Source organism: Protomyctophum bolini, assembly GCF_963924005.1.
Source record: "Protomyctophum bolini genome assembly, chromosome: 3".
Lineage (NCBI taxonomy): Eukaryota > Metazoa > Chordata > Actinopteri > Myctophiformes > Myctophidae > Protomyctophum > Protomyctophum bolini.
In genome coordinates this window covers 1,762,133-1,780,982 of record NC_137864.1, presented here as the reverse complement: position 1 = coordinate 1,780,982, position 18,850 = coordinate 1,762,133, and the positions used below count along the sequence as shown (strand labels likewise).

General features: G+C 44.0%; 2 protein-coding genes across 2 annotated transcripts in view; both read left to right on the top strand.

The window, feature by feature from the left end:
* tmem131l (transmembrane 131 like) overlaps window positions 1-3,349 on the top strand; it is a 101,009-nt gene extending 97,660 nt beyond the window's left edge. The window contains 2 exon segments of the mRNA XM_080759711.1: window positions 206-342; window positions 2,018-3,349. Of these exon segments, the coding sequence (XP_080615837.1) occupies window positions 206-342; window positions 2,018-2,458 (578 nt within the window). The 3' untranslated portion in view covers window positions 2,459-3,349.
* Window positions 3,350-11,838: 8,489 nt separating this feature from the next.
* On the top strand, window positions 11,839-18,433 carry percc1 (proline and glutamate rich with coiled coil 1; the record flags this gene model as incomplete). Its single annotated transcript, XM_080760513.1, has 3 exons — window positions 11,839-12,064; window positions 13,691-14,155; window positions 18,354-18,433. 3 exons carry the CDS (start codon window positions 11,839-11,841, stop codon window positions 18,431-18,433), a joined length of 771 nt encoding a protein of 256 aa, XP_080616639.1.
* Between the last annotated feature and the right edge of the window lie 417 nt (window positions 18,434-18,850).

The window sequence follows — 18,850 nt, the reverse complement described above, 5'->3', positions numbered from 1 at the left end:
TCCCTGGCTTTCAATGTTTGACCTAATTAACCTGTGTACTGTTTGTTGTTTCTTTGATGTTGTTCTGCTACTTGTGTTGATTGTATGTTTGCCTTCATGATCGTGCACACAGCACTTTGGTTGACCTTCTGGTCTTTGTAAATGTGCTCTAGAAATAAAGTTTGATTTGATTTGATTTGATTTGATTTGGCTTTCTTCTCTCCAGGTAACGGAGACCTGCAGAGTGCTTTCACCTGTCCGGACGGTCCGACTGCGTACAACCCCCAGGCCAGCTGGGGGGACGTCGATAGCCCCTCGGACCCCCCCTCTGTCTGGGAAACGGCGCCTTGCATCGGCAGCAAGGTGAGAATTCACACACGGGGTGCATACTTAGTTTAGACTAGTCATTGCTTAGACATGGGTTAAGGTCAGGTTTAGGTGTGCTGCCCCCGTGGGAGGTTAGGGTTAGGGTGAGGGTTTAGGGTGCATACTTAGTTTAGACTAGTCATTGGTTAGACATGGGTTAAGGTTATAGGTTTAGGTGTGCTGCCCCCGTGGGAGGTTAGGGTGAGGGTGAGGGTTTGAGATAGGTTGTAGTTGTATAGGACTAATGACTGGTCCAACCAAATGACTAGTCTAAACTAACTACTGTCTAAACTAAGTACTGCACTTCTTGATGTGCGGCGAGCGGTTGATGACGCTGGGGTGGCTTTGATGTTGACGTTGTTTTCATAGTGATTATCCAATAGTTCGTCTCTCAAGTCGTGCACACATGGCATCACAAGAAACCTCGTCGATGTTCCCCCGTCTCAATAACTTCTGAACCAGGTCCATAATAATAATAATAAGAGCTGGGCTTTGATCTGCATCTCTGGTTGTTGGTATCCGTATTGTGGTCAATGGGACAATGCTTAGAGAAACGTAATATTATACAACATCCATTATTCATTTGCAACAAAAATAGACACTATTTTACTGTTTTGTGCGACCTCGTGAATTGTCATAATACTGTATGACTATAGTTTAGTATGGAGCCAGAGTGGAGTGTGGTTGACAGGTTACTGGGGTCAGACTAATTTAGTGAAAAAGTGAATAAACTATACGTGTGGTTATTTCACCACACGTAAGCTCGCATAGAAAACGGGGAAGCGCTCTCAGCCTTGTTGGTTGCATTGCTTCACTTCTGCTCCATGCACTCCTCTACCGCCATCGTTATTATGCTCCGCAGCAGCTGGTGTTGTGGAACGCTGTACAGTAGCTCTTCTGCAGGTTGTTATGATATTACATTATTACAATGTGACTTGTAGTCTTGTCTTATGTGCAATAAAATGGACGGGGCACATACCTGCCACATAGCGCCAGGTATTTGATTCTTGAAGCAACAAAAAGGACAGCGCTTATGAAAATACGGAATTTTGTTACCACCCTTCTTTACACCTGTGAACTATAGTGACGTGACCGTCAAAAGTTGATTCTTATCTTATATCTTATATGACTTTTGTTTTGCAAAATAAAAGATCGGGACATTGTTTTTTTTGCTTTAACCCATTTTTTGGGGGGGGCGGGAACCCCTTTTTGGCGTTTTATTATGATTATGATGACATAATTTAGCTATTGGGAAAAAATAGCAGATCTACAAGCTCATGGCGCGCCACCGAGTGGCGCCCCTACGAGCTTCTAGGTCTGCTATTTTTGAAAAATCGTAGAAAAATAAAAGTAAATGTTTTTAACTCGGGTGTCCAATGTCTGCCAACGACCTACTTGACTCCTTTTTTAGCAACTCCCACAGCGCCAACGACGTCTTTATCGTCTTTTTCAGACGTGTATAACGTTGGGCAAAAAAAATATATATATATATATATTCTTTTTTTACAAAAAATAAATAAAAATAAAAGTATAGAAACTGGCGCTCAGGGACTTTTTGGCACCCCATAGTGGCGATGAATGAGAAACCTAATACCCGTGTGTGTGTATATAACGTGCATATATATAACATAATATAATATAAATTTCTCTCCCCCCCCCCCCCCTTATACAGCCGTACTTCTCCGGCACCCGCAGTCTGTCCCCCATGTCCAGCCTGTTCGGCTCCATCTGGACGCCGCAGAGCGAGCCCTACCAGAGCCACGCCTTCCACCACGCCCCCGCCGCCGAGCGCTCCGCCCCCATCTCCCCCGTGTCTCCTGTGGCTCCGCCCTACTCCTCCTCCTCCTCTGTCTCCGCCTCCTCCTCCTCCGCCGTCACCTCCCCCTTCGGCGGCGGCAGCTGCATGGTCGTCGGCAGGGAGCCGCCACAGCCGCCACAGCCGCTGCTCGCCAGCGCCCCCGCCTGCCCGCAGCAGAAGCTGCAGTACAGCAGCTTCCACCCGTTCGGCCCGCACATCATGAACCTGGACATCTGGAACTCGTCGTCGTCCTCGTCGGCGCGCAGCTCCAACTCGCAGCTGTCCAACGACTCCGGATACTGCGGGGACGTTTGAGAGCGTTACTCCTCCTCCTCCGCCCCGCCGCCCCGCCCCGCCGCATATAAACGCCGAAGACGAGTATAGAGATATTCGGGGACCTATGTATATATATATATATATATATACGAGCTCACAAAGCGCCGCGTTTAAAACGCGGCGCTTCGGGAGCTTTTTGTCATAGGTCGGCTGTCTCTCTCTCTCTCTCTCTCTCTCTCTCTCTCTCTCCGCCTCCCGCGACGAATTGTGAGTCGTGCTCCAGAGAGAGAGAGAGAGAGAGAGAGAGGTTAAAACCGACGCGACTCTAAAGATAAACCTTCGGGAAAAACGAGACTGACGGAGATATTTGTTTTTGTTTTTATCGGTTCTGACATTATATGGGGGGGGGGGGGGGGGTGGTTGTTGCGGCGGCTAATCGATTTGATCGATTATAGAAAAAAGGTTTGCGATGATTGATTTTAATAAAAAAAAAACATCCCTTTTTTTTTTTTTTTTTTAAATAGCCGTTAAATAGATCTTCAAGATCACACACGGACGTGACACGAGCTCACGTGGACGTCTCTCCGGGTGAATACTTGGGGCGTATATATCATCATCATCACGAGACAGATGTTTACGCCAACAGAATGTCAGGAACGATGAAAATAAATCTCTTGTCAGTCTTTGTGCAGATCACGAGTGAGCGTCAGAAGCAGACCGCAAAATCTACGGACAAAGAGAAAAAAAAAAAGAATGTGCTTTTATCGATAATGAGGAAAAAAAATGTGAATATTCCTTTTTCTTTTAAGCCCCCCTCCTCCTCCTCCCCCCCTTAAGTTTTTTCACAAACAAATGTTCAATGTTGTGAAAGGTTCAGTTTGTTGTATATTTTTCTAGATGTTTTGCAGTTTTGATCATAGAAAATTAAAAAAAAAAAAAAAAAAAAAAGTTTTGTACTTCCAATGATGTGTGTTGTTTTTAATGAATGAATGAATGTACAGAGATCAGCATATACTAACTTTCCCGCGAAGAGAAAGGCAGTGGTTTCTTTTCATCTTTTTGTTTTTGGCTTTTTGCCTTTATTGATATAGTATCAAGTGAAGATAGACAGGAAAGAGGGAGAGAGAGAAGGGGAGAGACATGCAGCAAAGGTCGCCATGAACGTGTATATGTGTGGCCTGATGCTCCTGGACCACTAGGCTAGCGGGCGCCCCAAAGGCAGTGGTTTATCGTTCAGAATCCCAAATGGATGATGTGACTACCATTTCTATAATGAGCATTGTTGAGGAGTAATTATAAGAACATAAGTTTGCTCCTTTTTATATGTTATTTTCTACTTTGTTACACAATGGTATCATGCCAAATAGTGAAAGTGGAAGCTCAGCAGGCTCACAATGTGTCACGAGGGGCTTGTAGAAAGGCCATTTTTCACATTCTTTTTTAAAAACTTTTCTTTGCCTATTATAATGTGCCCAAACTATAGGGCTAGATTATTAATCAATAATTGTATTCACCCATTTTGACCTGAGATCAGATTCTAAAAAACTCTTCTACATCCTGACAGTTTTCTGAAAAAGCTATGTTTCTATAGTCAGTCGTTCTTCGGTTTTTCAAAAACCGAAGAACTATACAAGCTCGTAGCGCACCACTCGGAAAATGGAAATGACAGTGACGATAAATGAATATGAATTCAACACCAAATGGATTCAAACTATACCTCCGGGAAGCCTCTCAGGGTAAATAACATTAATTATATATAATTGCAATATAAGCTATATTTGTATAGCACCATAAGAGCAATGTCACGCTGTTAACTGTTAACAGAAATGTAAATAAACAACGGATAAAACAAAGATACATTAAAATAGAGGTTTGGGGCTTAAAAGCACCTTTTCAAAAGGTGAGTTTTTAGAAGGTAAAAGTCAACTCAGACATAATGTTTTCCTAGAGAAGTGTCATAATATTATAATCCTCATACAGTACATGAGCATGTATTAATCATTTATGCATTGTAGTGTGATTGTAACTCACTATTAACTGCTCAGTAGGCTAAAGGGGGGGGGGGGGAAATATCATTAACCCATTATGCGATAACACAAAATGTCAAATTATTGTTTTAACGGGTCATAACAGACATTCTGTTAAAAAGGAAAATATTGGCCTGGGCCATGGCTCAGCGGTCCAGCCACCTTGGCTGGTAATCCAGTCTGGCAGTTAAAATATAAAAAGTTCAGTTTCCTCCAACAATAAAAGATATACCCACACACTGCAACGTTTTTTAAATATACACATTCAGAGATGGGTACAAACAACCAATCGGAATAGAATAAACATGTGATAAGCATCAAGAGAATTTGTATGACCAGTATATCATATACCTATTGGAAGTTCAAATTACAATAATGCAGGGGAAATTAACACATTTTATGCTTTTATAATAACAACATAGGCGTACTGTAGGCTATAGGTCCTATACTGACAAAAATGTGTGGACAATTAAAATCAATGAATACACATTTGATGGTACAACATGATACAGAATAGTCCAAGTTAATTTCACTTCAATATTTTGAGAGCAATTATGAAGTATAGGCTATTATAATACTCGAGTTTATAAGTTCTTATAAAAGGCTCCATGTGTAACAATTGCATATAGTAGCCTAGCCTATTGTTATAGTGTTATACGCAGTTTACATATACTCTGCTTTATAGCATGATTATTGTTATAAAGCAAATATGGGTAGGCTAGCCTACTATCGTAAACTAAGCCAAAAGATGGATGGAGATAGCTTTATTGTCATTCAACAATGCATGGACTCTTCTCATCCGGTATAGAAAGTTTGTTTAAGGTTTGTTTGAACATTTAATTTTAACATACGTTACAAGTTCACTGCACGCTTATATGTTTTGAAATATTTGCAATAATTTGGGGGGGGGGGGGAAATCCCTTTCTTTTTGACAGGCAATAGGCGGCAGGCCACCAGGAAAGGTCCGGGCGTGCTGCCATTCTGCCAGTGCCGTCGTGATAATTTCACTGTATCTGTATCTGTGAGTGACAAATAAACCCTCTACAAAGGGTTGTGTATATAGTTGTCTGTTGGTATTGTATCACTTATGTTGTTCTGTAAAAGTGGTGCGTGGTATTATAGGGCTTGTTTGTTTGTGTGTGCCTCGACGGAGCGGGCGGTAGAGTTTCTGCTATCTGCGCGCTGGTTGTCAGGTCGTGGGCCGGTCTGTCTGTGCCAAATTCACGCTGAAAATGACCGGGCAGAATTTTTTGTCCCAGTCCCAGCCCTGATGGGGGGGGGTTGGACTCAATGGGCCGCTCCGCTCAGGGACTGAACTGGACCTCTCCTCCAATCTGCTGCAGGTCAGTACTGTTCTATTATTCATATATAGGCCCGGGCCGTAACAGTGAATAGCCATAACCTCTCCGATCTGTTGAAGTTGAACAGCATCTGATAACCGCATGTAGGCCTATATATATAGTCTCACCATGGCTGGAAACGTTATTTGAAGGATATAGGCCTATATATCAGTCACCAAAAACCAGCGTGCGTTTCCAATGAGGTTAGGGGCAGCGGTGGCCGAATCGTTTGCGGAGCGGTCTTGATATCGGAAGGTCGCTAGTTCGTATCCCCGGAACCGGTACGTTAGAATTACCACCGCTGAAGTGCCCTTCATGGACAAGGCATTGAACCTCTACCATGGAATGTAACTATGAGCAGGGCCTGGCTGTAAACAAGTTATTGAGCTTAGTCCAGTTACCCTGGGTAAACTAGTAACTTTCTTTCTTTCTTTTTATAGTTTTAACTATAGAACAAAGACAATGGTGACAATGGTGTGAGTCCATATTTTTTCCTGACCCCTTTTCCTGACCCCTCCCCCAAAAGTCCCATCTACCCCTTATCCATAATTTATAAATTATGGACTTTTCAACGCTTCTTTTTTGTATATAGTTATTATTGTCATAGTTATAGTTGGTGTGAATAATGCTTATCATGCATACAATGGAGTTTGTAGGCTATTGTTGAAAAGGCTTATATAGGAGATCTGCTATATTTTCACAGAATGCTTGCATGCCAATTAGGGATGTGGTTACAAGAAAAGCCAATTGGGGATGCTAGCATGCAGTAATGTGTTTAACTTTAATGATTAAAGTATTCTGATATAAGCTGCCAAATGCATATTATGGAAAAAATATAGTGGCACACTGCAGGCAGGGCTGTGTGCGTGCGTCCGTGCGTGCGTGCGTGCATGCGTGTGTGTGTGTGTAGGCTACATGTGTGCGTATGCGTGCGCGTGTGCGTATGTGTGTGCGTGCAAGTGTGCGCGCGCTATCAGAGCAGCAGCGCCCGTCATTGGTATCCAGGCTTCTGTGTTGATTTTAGGTCACAGGATCAATAGCGGCAATATGTGAGCTCTCCACGCACCCACAATAAATTACACAGGCTTTTAGGCACAGGAGGACATGTATACACACACACACACACACACACACACACACACAGGCTGCAGCCAGACATGAGCCTAAAGAAATCGTAGGCGCAGACGTCTCGGCGGTTTTTAGACAGCTGGTGGATGGAGAAAAAGCTCCACTCCGCCGACGACTTGCGCGCAACGGCCAGCCGACAGCTGACGCTCTCCTCTGCGGCAGAGACAGCTGCCGACAAGCGCGTGTCACCCGGCAGTGAGATAGGCACTAGCCAATGGAACAGATGCAGCCGCAGCCCATCCACTGGGCGGGTATTCACTTGTAGTTTTCTTCTTTCACGGAGTCAAACGCCCCCTGGGCAGTGGGCACCTCGAAGTAACATTCTGTCCACTCCAAATTGTTAACAAAACATTGAAAAATCGTCTGAAGAAATGTAAAGCAGTGGTTCTCATGTTTGCTTCAGATCACCCCTGTAATCTTTTCATCCATGGCACCCCTGGCTGAATTACATTGTCATTTACTGTAACCCTGATCCATGATGACATTGAAAATAACTTTATATTTATAAAATAGCGCGTTCACTTCACCCTCCACAGCCCTTCTCATCATCAATAACCTCATTCTCCGTGGTGTAGTGGTTAGGATTCTGCGCTCTCACCGCGGCGGCCCGGGTTCGATCCCCGGTCAGGGAACACTGTTTTATGATGAATTCCTGTTCTGTTCTTTAACTATATAGAAGTGTCTATTTATACGTCTCTAAATGTTTTGATGAATTGAACCATGTGGACCCTGTTGTAAACAAGTGTAATGCTTAATTGGGTCGTTCACTCACAGTTAACAGTATTTGTATTGAGTTTGTGCTTGAAATGTATTGTAATTCTGCAAACTGTTAATACATATTTAAATCAATAAATAAAAAGTATCCTTCTCCTTCTCACCGCCGGGTGACACACTTCATTTTTATGCTTGTCCGCAGCTTACATCTGACGCGGAGGAGAGCATCAGATGTAAACTGGCCGTCGCGCAAGTCGTCGGAAAACAAAACTATTGTAGCCTCGGCAGGGAGGCGAACCCGGGTTGCCAATTCCAAAGGCACATACACTAACCACTCGACTAGAGAGTCATAACTTGGCAGCCATGTTGCAACGCAGCAGCATATAGCCTACACTAGAATGCGCCTTTGTGTCAACATCTTGTCACTCACTCACTTGTCACTCTCACGCCCACTTCGCCAACCAAGAAATAGAAGACTACATGCCATTGAATAGGCTTCCGGGTGCGTCCCCTCTCGGGACCGCCCACTTTCCGCAGAGTAGAGCGGAGACGTCTGCTACCTACGATTTCTTTAGGCTATGGTGTGACTGCAGTGACACACACACACACACACACACACACACACACACACACACACACACACGGATACACCATAATGTTGTTCTTACACACACAAACAGAAGGACAGGCAGACAGAAGCACACGCGCGCACACACACACACACACACACACACACACACATTGTATCCATTTAACAGAGATGGAAAAGTCTTTTAGAAAATGCTCTGCTTTGTCTGAGTCAAGAGTGTTATAGTCTGGTGTTCATCATGCTTGATAAACAATTAGATTGTGGACCAGATACAGAACAATGAAACGTTGATATAGGACTTGGCTATGCATCCCATGTTTAGAATGCATTGTACTGTAAACATTCAAATCTGCTTATATCGCTTATAACGTTTTAAAAACGTATAAATAGTCGTAATGCTTTTATAACAAAAATTAACACCTTATTAAGCATTGTATAATTACTTACAAGATAATTATATATAATTATATTTAACTCATTTATAGGCCTGATGTCGAAAAAAAAAAGAAGTCTTCTGAAAGAATGTATATATTCAAAGATTTGTGCCGCATTTTCACGTTTTTTTCAAAAATAGCAGACCTATACGAGCTCGTAGCGGGCCACTCGGTGGCGCGCTATGAGCTTGTAGATCTGCTATTTTTCAATAGCTAAAGTATAACATAATGCTTAGTTAAAACACCAAAGGGAGTTCCCGTGCAGAATGGGATAATATAATTGCTGGACACTCACAAGGATCATAGTGTATTCCATAAATTACATGCAAAAAAAATATTCTGATCTTCTCACTTCTCACATTAATAGAATGCTATTGCTAATCACACTATAATGCTTCATAACAGTGTTTATTAAGTGTTATAATTATTAATTATAATGATGTATTTTAACTATGATAAATGTCATTGAAAAAAGAAACTGGCCAATGTGAGTGATGTGTAATTGTAAAGTATTATATTAGATCTTGAGTTATTATATAAAAGGCTTAATTTCATTGTGAGTGTTCGCTTATAACTGTAGGCCTATACATGCTGTTCTAAGCTGATCACAATGCATATCAAATTGGGGGTCCTTGACATGAAACCGTTTGTAGAACGAAAAGTTTGGCGCAGATTTTTTTCATCATAATTGTTTCATCAATATTTATTGGTCATTATTATATGTATCCCTATTTTGGCCTCGTTCGACCTAGGAACCCTTCTGGCGATTTTCTTTTTTCTTTTTTTTTTCTTCTTTTTTTTTTTACAAAATATGGGTCAAAGTATCAGTAATCGGTGGTGTGTAGGACAGTGGTTCCCAAAGTGGGGTCCGGAGACCCCTAGGGGTCCTTGAGGGAGTTCCAGGGGGTCCCCAGCTAAATGATCGTTAGACCCGGACCCTTTTGGGGGGTCCAATTGGACCCTTATGGGTCTAACTCTGAGAGTGTACAAATGGAACCATGTGGACCCTAAACGGTTCCATTCGTACACTCTCAGAGTACAATTTACTTCCCAGGTCCCTGCAGAGATATGGGGGGGTCCGTAGACTAATGCATGTCAAACTGAAGGTATTGGAATTTAACGCGTTGAAAATCACTGCTAGAGCCGTAAAACTCTTCTCTTATGGGGGGTCCCGTCCATATATCTGCAAATGGGGGGTCCGCGGCCTGATGCGTGTCAATTTGGGGGGTCCTTAATTGACATGAAGAAGTTTGGACACCAATGGTGTAGGACTCTCCGGGCTGTATTTTGCGTGTCTTAAGTTACAGGTCTTATTACCTATAACGTAAACTAAAGACCTGGAGGCGTGATCAATGCCATTTGGCTATTCTGAGTGGCCAAAGAGCATTGACCACGCCTCCAGGTCTTTAGTTTACTCAAGTTAGGTAATAAGACCTGGTACTTAAGACACGCAAAATACAGCCCTCCATATCCAAACATCCTTTTGATGTGTGTGCGAGTACCTCTAGAAGACATCCTTTTGATGTGTATGTGTGAGTCTCTCTAGAAGACATCCTTTTGATGTGTGTGTGTGAGTCCCTCTAGAAGACATCCTTTTGATGTGTGTGTGAGTCCCTCTAGAAGACATCCTTTTGATGTGTGTGTGTGAGTCCCTCTAGAAGACATCCTTTTGATGTGTGTGTGTGAGTCCCTCTAGAAGACATCCTTTTGATGTGTATGTGAGTCCCTCTAGAAGACATCCTTTTGATGTGTGTGTGTGAGTCCCTCTAGAAGACATCCTTTTGATGTGTATGTGAGTCCCTCTAGAAGACATCCTTTTGATGTGTATGTGAGTCCCTCTAGAAGACATCCTTTTGATGTGTATGTGAGTCCCTCTAGAAGACATCCTTTTGATGTGTATGTGAGTCCCTCTAGAAGACATCCTTTTGATGTCTATGTGCGAGTCCCTCTAGAAGACATCCTTTTGATGTGTGTGTGCGAGTCCCTCTAGAAGTCAAAACGGCGTGTGATCTGATTTCACACCCTTTTACTCTTTAACTAGGGCTGAGAACACAACGGGATGAGCAATGGAGTGTGTGTGTGTGTGTGTGTGTGTGTGTGTGTGTGTGCGTGCGTGCGCGCGCGCGCGTGTGCTTGCGTGCGTGCGTGCTGGCTCTTCATCGTGCCCTAGCAGAGCATCCATTAGCCCTCACCCCCCTCCCCCGTTACCAGGCGACAAAGTAAACAAGGTGTGTTTGACCAATACCAGCATGCAAATATTTGCCCTGGAAACACAGCCTCATCCTAAAACACACAAGCACGCGCGCGCGCACGCACACACATGCATGCAGCCTTGTCTACAGGTATATAAACGGGTTTGAACCATGCGGGAGTGTATAGTTTTCACGACAGACACACACACACACACAGACACACAGACAGACAGACACACAGAAACGCACGCGAGGAAGACGGACTGTCGGTCATCGCGTATATTGGAAGAGCCTGACCGTTTTCATAACAGGTAAATATAACTTCACTTAAATAATTGAATTGTGCATTTGGAATCATGATTCGTCTTTATTGTCACACATATAAGCCTTGGGTTTACAGTGGAAAGAATGTGTGAAATTTGTCACTGTGCGAGCTCCATCGTTGTTCCATTATATAGTGCCATGACCGAAAGTGTGTTGAAATGAGCATTATACAATCACCTATAGACTCACAGGTGTGAAATTTGATGAATTGAACAAGGTGGACCCTGTTGTAAACAAGTGTAATGCTTAATTGGGTCGTCCACTCACAGTTAACAGTCTTTGTAATGAGTTTGTGCTTGAAATGTATACTGTAATTCTGCAAACTGTTAATAAATATTTCAAATCAGTCAATCAAAAAACACACACACACACACATGCACACACGCACGCACACACACACACACACACACACACACACACACACACGTGTGTGTGTGTGCGTGCGTGCGGGCGTGCGTGCGTGTAAAACATAAATCCTGTTCTAAAGTCCTGTTTTAAAGTCTTTTGAAAACATGAACCGTTCCTCATCATCCTGAACCATGCTGTCTGTCTGTCTGTCTGTCTGTCTGTCTGTCTGTCTGTCTGTCTGTCTGTCTGTCTGTCTGTCTGTCTGTCTGTCTGTCTGTCTGTCTGTCTGTCTGTCTGCCTGCCTGTCTGTCCGTCCAGACGCCATGGCTACAGGTGTCATCAGAGCGCTCCGCCTTCCGCCTCCTCCTCCTCCTCCTCCGTGCTACTTTCCCATCATGCAACAGCACTCTCCTCCACCCGACGACCACCACCACAAGAGGTATCCCATCATGCATCAGTGCTCTCCTCCACCATCCGAGGACCAGAAGAGAGAGAGACGGCAGGAGGGCGAGAGACAAGAAGAGGAGGAGTATGAGGAGGAGGAGGATGGTGATGATGGTGATGATGATGATGATGAAGAAGACGAGTGTGATGCTCTGGAGGAAGATGAGGCCCCCCACTCACCAGTAAGGCAATGATTACCTAATCGTACACAGAATCGTTTGGATTCATCTGTATGAATGTATCTGTCCAATGTTTCTGTACATAAAAAATCACACCTCTGTGAACCGAGTGGTGCAACTCCCCTCTCTCCCCCCCTCCTCTCTCTCTCTCTCTCTCTCTCTCTCTCTTTCTGCTCCGTCAGATTAGCTTTATTATGGATATCAATCGGCGTCACTGAGAACTATTTTTTCATTATTATTTTGGCTCGGCCTTTCCTTCTTTAGCGAACCTATAGACAGTCAGAAGTTGGATTTGCGTCCAGCAGGTGGCAGCCATGTCACATACTTCTGTCGTTCCAATTTCACGCATGCGCACACCACTCGTGCTCATTCACATACGTACACAAACAGGTACACGGACATTGCTGGTTGTAGGAGTGGTTGCACCACTCAAAAAACGGTTTACAAAATAGCGTAAGAGCAGATTTTGACAAACAATAGAGGGGTGACATCATCATGGGGTGACATCATGTGACATCATCATCATCATATACCCGGAAGTTATGCGGGGACACTATTGAGTGCGGCAAAAAAATATACTTTCTGCCCTCGACAGCCCAGACATCCACACAGAAAAGTTAAACAATGTTAAAGGACCTATAACATAAAATTCAACTTTTTCAATTTCTTTTGTGTTTTTGGGGCTCCCATGTGTGTTTTCTATCCCCACAAATAACCAATTTTGAACAATCAGGCCTTCATGTCATATGGGTGTTTTAATGGAAATTGCTCTCAGAAACAGCTCGACTGATTTTGGCCTCATCGTGATGTCATCAATGTCACCTTACTTTGTATAATTCCTCCTTTTCTTCAGTCTTCAGTTGCAAATTTGTTTACAATGTCCACCATTGTTGATTTTCCAAGCTGGCATGGAATGGAAACAAGCCTGGTTTTTATCTAGCGTCAGTATTATAATGACTCAAACATTAAATAATCTACATATCAGCGCCCCCACCACCTCAGGACATTGTGGTACTGCAGCTAAAACTGCTTTCAAAGTCCAGAAAGAATTGACAAGGCTGGTTATATCAGAGTGGTGATTGAGGCTCAAACCATTAGAAATAACTTTGAGGGACATAGACAATATGATTATTAAATATTAAAAGCAGTTTTAAAATGCATGTTATTTGCGCTTTAAACTCATACTTTGACACTCGATTTCCCACACACTTTAGGCATGCGCACAGTGCCACGAGCTCGCAGCTCGGCTATATATTTGCGCAAAAATACGAGGAAAGTGTCAAATTGTAACAGATAATGGTTTGTTCTGGTCGTATAGTACAGTGGTGGTTCTCGGGTACTCATTGTGATCGTGATAATGAATGCGTTAATGTGACTATATCTGTGTTTACTACAGAAACAAATATAGGCTATGTTATTATGCTAATGTTCAATGCAAAAAACAAACATTTATTTGTACAACAATCAACTAACAGTCAACTAAAATGACATGATCATTACAGCCCAAATTGATTGATTGATTGACTGATTGATTGACAGCCCTACTCGCCAGACGTGACCAATCAGCTGCTGCGCTTCGCCGACGTCATCGGCCGCGACGTGAGGCGCTACTTCGGCCGCCGCCCCCCCGGCCATGAGGACCATGAGGACACCTACTGTGACATCTACGGCGACTCCGTCTCCGTGACGACGGCGGCGGCGGGCGGCGGCGGCGGGCGGCTGCGCTACTACGACGACCTCCTCCGGCTCGCCCGGGCTTCGGGAAGCCCCGCCCCCCCCCACCGTGACCTGCAGCGCTGCGCCGCGGTCAACAACAACAACAACAACACGGGACTGGGGCCCCTGGCCGACCTGTTCCACCAGGGGGCGCGGGGCCACGGGCCGACCCGCGGCCGACCGATGAGCAAGCGGCATCTGCCGCTCAGCTTCTGGACGGAGCCGGTCCCGTGCTGCAGCTCCCGTCTGCTCGCGCTCAGTGGCGCCCCTGCTGGCGACGCGCACGCGCAGCGACACTACGGCACACACGCTGGCGCCATGAACACACACACTGACGCCAACACACACACTGACGCCAGCGCACACACTGGCGCCATGAACACACACGCTGGCGCCAACACACACACTGGCGCCATGAACACACACACTGACGCCAGCGCACACACTGGCGCCATGAACACACACGCTGGCGCCAACACACACACTGGCGCCATGAACACACACGCTGACGCCAACACACACACTGACGCCAACACACACACTGGCGCCAGCACACACACTGACGCCAGCACACACACTGACACCTGCAACACACACGCTAACTCTGGCGCGCACTGTGGCGACAACACACACCCTGACTTCAGTGACTTGCTCGCACACTGGGATCACAACCCTGAACATGTACACACACACTGATACACGCACGCGTGCACACACACGCACACGCACACGCACGCACGCACGCACGCACACACACACACACACACACACACACACACACACACACTTTGGGCACTATCTTGCGCCACCCCTTGCCCCTTATCCCTAAACGTATTTTGCCATTTAAAAAAAACAAACATTTAAAAATAGTTCAACTAGAAGATCTACTAGTGAACGTGTAGATCGGCTATTCAAACTATTTTAAAAAAGGTTTTTCAAAATAGTAAAAGAAATGGCAAACTTGTTTTTTGCTAAGGGGTGCATGGTGCAACTTGATATATCCCTTTGTACACTTATACTGTTGTTGATCTGTGAGACTGCATGCGAGTCACATTCTATGTTAATATTCCATGTTTATTCTATATGGGTGTTCCAGCCGGGGTCCCCAGCTATATTAGTTAATCCATTTAGGCCTGATGACATCGAATTAAAGAATGTATATTTAATGTCAAGGACCCCGAAAATTGTAATGTAATTTGGACCGTACAGACCCCCGTCTGAAAATATGTTGTTCCAGGGACGTCCCCGCCATGAAGCAAAGATTTGAGTTAAAAACGTTCGCTCTGAAAGAATATCTAGTCAAAGATTTGCGCCACATTTTCAATACTTTTTCAAAAATAGCAGACCTACAAGCTCGTAGCGCGGCACTCGGTGCCGCGCTACGAGCTTGTAGGTCTGCTATTTTTCAATAGCTATAAAGTATAACATAATGGGTTTAAGCAACATAATTGAGCACTACAGACGGAAAACAGTTTAAGTCCACACTAATTATCCATAATGTATAAATGATGGATAAGGAGTGAGGACAACAGGAAAAGCACGCACATCTCCAGAAATTCTACAGGTGCTGGTCAAAAATATACAGTAGCCTATGTATACGATGAAAAAGGAAGGGATATCCACACACCGTTTATCTGCTCCCAGGAAATTTGTAATTGGTATACGACGTTTCGACCCTTGTGGGTCTTTGTCAGGTATATCATACCTGGTCGAAGACCCACACAGGTCAAAGGAACACGTTATTCCAACCAGTTCCTTTCCCCTCCATCAGGCGCCCCGGCTGGCCAGGGGGAGGCAGTTTTTTAATCCTATTTGTATCCGTATCCCTCGTATAAAAAGAGGGGGTTATGTATAGCTGAATAGAATACATTATTCATTTAGGCATCCTTTACAATAAAATGTTTAGTGTTTCACTGGAGATGACGGTCAGCTAAATAAATGTCAAAGTGTGTGTTCCGTACAGTCAGTACAGATGATACTGCAGTCATGTCACTTGTGTGTATATATATAATGTATTTTCATTCACACCCCGAAAGCAACATGATATTTAAATGAAATGTACAGTAATGTGAACGCTAACTATATTAAACACACATAATGTATTGCTGTCTGCTTTGTTAACAGTCATCTTTTGTGTGTGTGTGTGCCTTAATTGCCTTCATTGAACATTCAGCTGCTGAATGCAGATGACGCCTTTGTGACTTAACCCATTTAGGCCTGACGTCGAAATAAATAAAGTCCTCTGAAAGAATACATATTCAAAGATTTGTGCCACATTTTCAAGATTTTTGAAAAATAGCAGACCTACAAGCTCGTATAGCGAGCTTGTAGATCTGCAATTTTTCAATAGCTACAGACCTGTGATAGGCTGTGATAGCTGTTCATCATTGCTGAGGAAATGCTCAACACAGCAGTGTGGTACTGTATGTTCGCTTTTCCTGTTACATTCATTAGTTTTACATTTCCTGTCACATTTTCCTCACAATTAGATATTTGCACCTTGAGCCTGAACGGTGTCCTTTTTAATAATTTCTCTAATATCTCGTTCTCTAAAGGCCAGTCCACACCAATGCAACTTCCTTGCAACATGCAACTATACTTGCAACCATTATCCCCAATGTTACATAATATAGAGTTGCATAATTGCTATAGACTGTGTTAAGGTCCGGCTCGCAGACCATAACAAAGAAGGGAAACAAGCATGGGATAAATGTAAAAATGTAATTTATTAAATAGAATAATTAAGTTTAAAGTAGAACGAACAAATGTTTCCAACAAAAACTTGGCAGGGAAACTGAACTGCCACCACAAACTGAGAACTGAACAGTCAAACAAACAATATGCTCTGTGTGGCCATGCTCGGGTGTGGCCCAGGTGGAAGAGAAAGAACCACTGGCAAGGTGGCTCTCTTATAGTGATTGGCGGCACTGGCCAGCTGCCTCCAACCCTTGATTGCCACAACTCTCCAACCAGGTCCCATCACACTGAAAGACAGATTACTATTAGTAAAGCACACACAAACCCTGACATAGGCCCTGGGGCCGTCACATTCCCCCCCTTCAAGACAGGGTCCCAAAGGAACACTGGACAAAATTACTGCAGTTTACCGATTACTGAAAGTATACTTTTAAACATACCAGTATAGTCATAGACCTACTTTCAAATAGCCCAGAACCCAACCTCCCTCTAGCCCCTGCTCACATCCACATTAAGCCGTAGCCCACACCCCTCTCAGCAACAGGTACCTTTGAAGCAATTTAAGACAGTGGTGAAAACACAGCAAAAAAAATAAATTATGAACAAGAACTAGTCATGGCTTTGGTCAAGGCAAATGTAAACTTTATCTAGACCTCCAATTTTGACTGTGAGTGTTACCAACACCCACAGGCGTTTTCCTTCTCATTCCAAAGTAGTTAGTACGGCACTGAAACTTAGTTTGCACCGGTTGTGCTGGTTGATCGGGCCAAACACGTCCCCCGGCCAAATCATTTCCCAAAATCAGCGTAATGCCCTCAATAGGAAAAGCAGAAGACACCCCCATCCTAACTTCACGTTTACAGAACGCAGAGTGAAGCACAAATTTATGCACAGGCACATGGAACTTAAACATGCCCATGCCCAACACTGGAATACAGGAGCCTGTATCAGTCTTCTTGGAGAAAGGCAAAACAGACCCAAGTACAAATGAATGTGCAGAGCCTGTGTCCCGTAAAATGTTCACTGAAACCTTCTCCTTACTCCCTACCAGAGAGACCTGTCCTGTTGACAGAAATGGCACATATGACTCAAAACCAGATTTTTGCCTGAGAGGCGAGACTTTAGTCTTTAAGCCAACAGTAGCACTGGAGATTGGCACAGCTAATGCCGACGGCTTTACTTGGCCATCACTGTGCTTTTTCCTAGCCATGAGCAAGTCACAAGAATCTTTCCAATGGCCTTCCTTGTGGCAGTAGTGGCAAACATTATCATTGTTACGTGCAGCACGATGGCCCTGTTCTGTAAGATTTGCACCAGAACAGTTAGAGAAATACATCCCGCCAGCAGGATCAGTTCCTCTATCGCCCGTAACTGAATAAGAGTAGGAGTTTCCACCTCTATGAGTCAACATGAAATCATCTGCCAGTGCAGCAGCCTCTGATACAGTCTTTACCTTTTTCTCACTTATGTACCTTGCCACAGTCTCTGGAACAGAGTTCTTGAATTGTTCCAACACCAACAAGTTGCACAAGTCATGAAAGTCATCTACCTCTGATGCTGCACACCAACGGTTAAAATGAGTCCCTAGATCACGGGCAAACTCCATGTAGGACTTGTTACCACTAGTCCAGGTTCTAAATCTCTGGCGGTATTCCTCAGGTACACGTTCATATATCTTCAGTACTGCAGCCTTAACTTTTCCATAGTCAGTGCTGTCTTCTACAGACATTGAGGCAAATGCCTCCTGCGCACGTCCAGTTAAGACACATTGTAGAAGGACAGTGCAATCTGAATTGTCCCAGCCTCTCGCATCAGCAACACGCTCAAACAAGGTGAAAAACACCTCAACCTCCTGCTCATCAAACTTGGGAACCAGACGTAGGCTATTTACAATGTCAGTAGGCCCAGTTTGACCCACAGCAGACTCTTGCTTCAGTCTCTCATTCTCTATGTCCAGTTTAGCCATTTCAACTTTGTGTCTCAACCTCTCCATCTCCAAATCCCTTTCCTTTAATTTTATCTGTAAGTCAGCATCCATCTCTTTCAACTTCACCTGCTCCTCGAAGGTTAGCCCAGTGGCCCCCGCGGGCACCGAGTCTACAGCTACAGTGGACTGAGGTGCCGTCAAAACATCCATATCATATAGACATGCTTTAACAATAGCTTTTATATCCGTTTTTAGTCTTTGATCACTCACATCAATGTTATAATGTTCAGCTATTTTTATCAGCTGATCTCTATTGAAGGTATTTAACCCTTCCTCTGACGGAGCATCCACAAATGCCTTAACCTCTGCCAT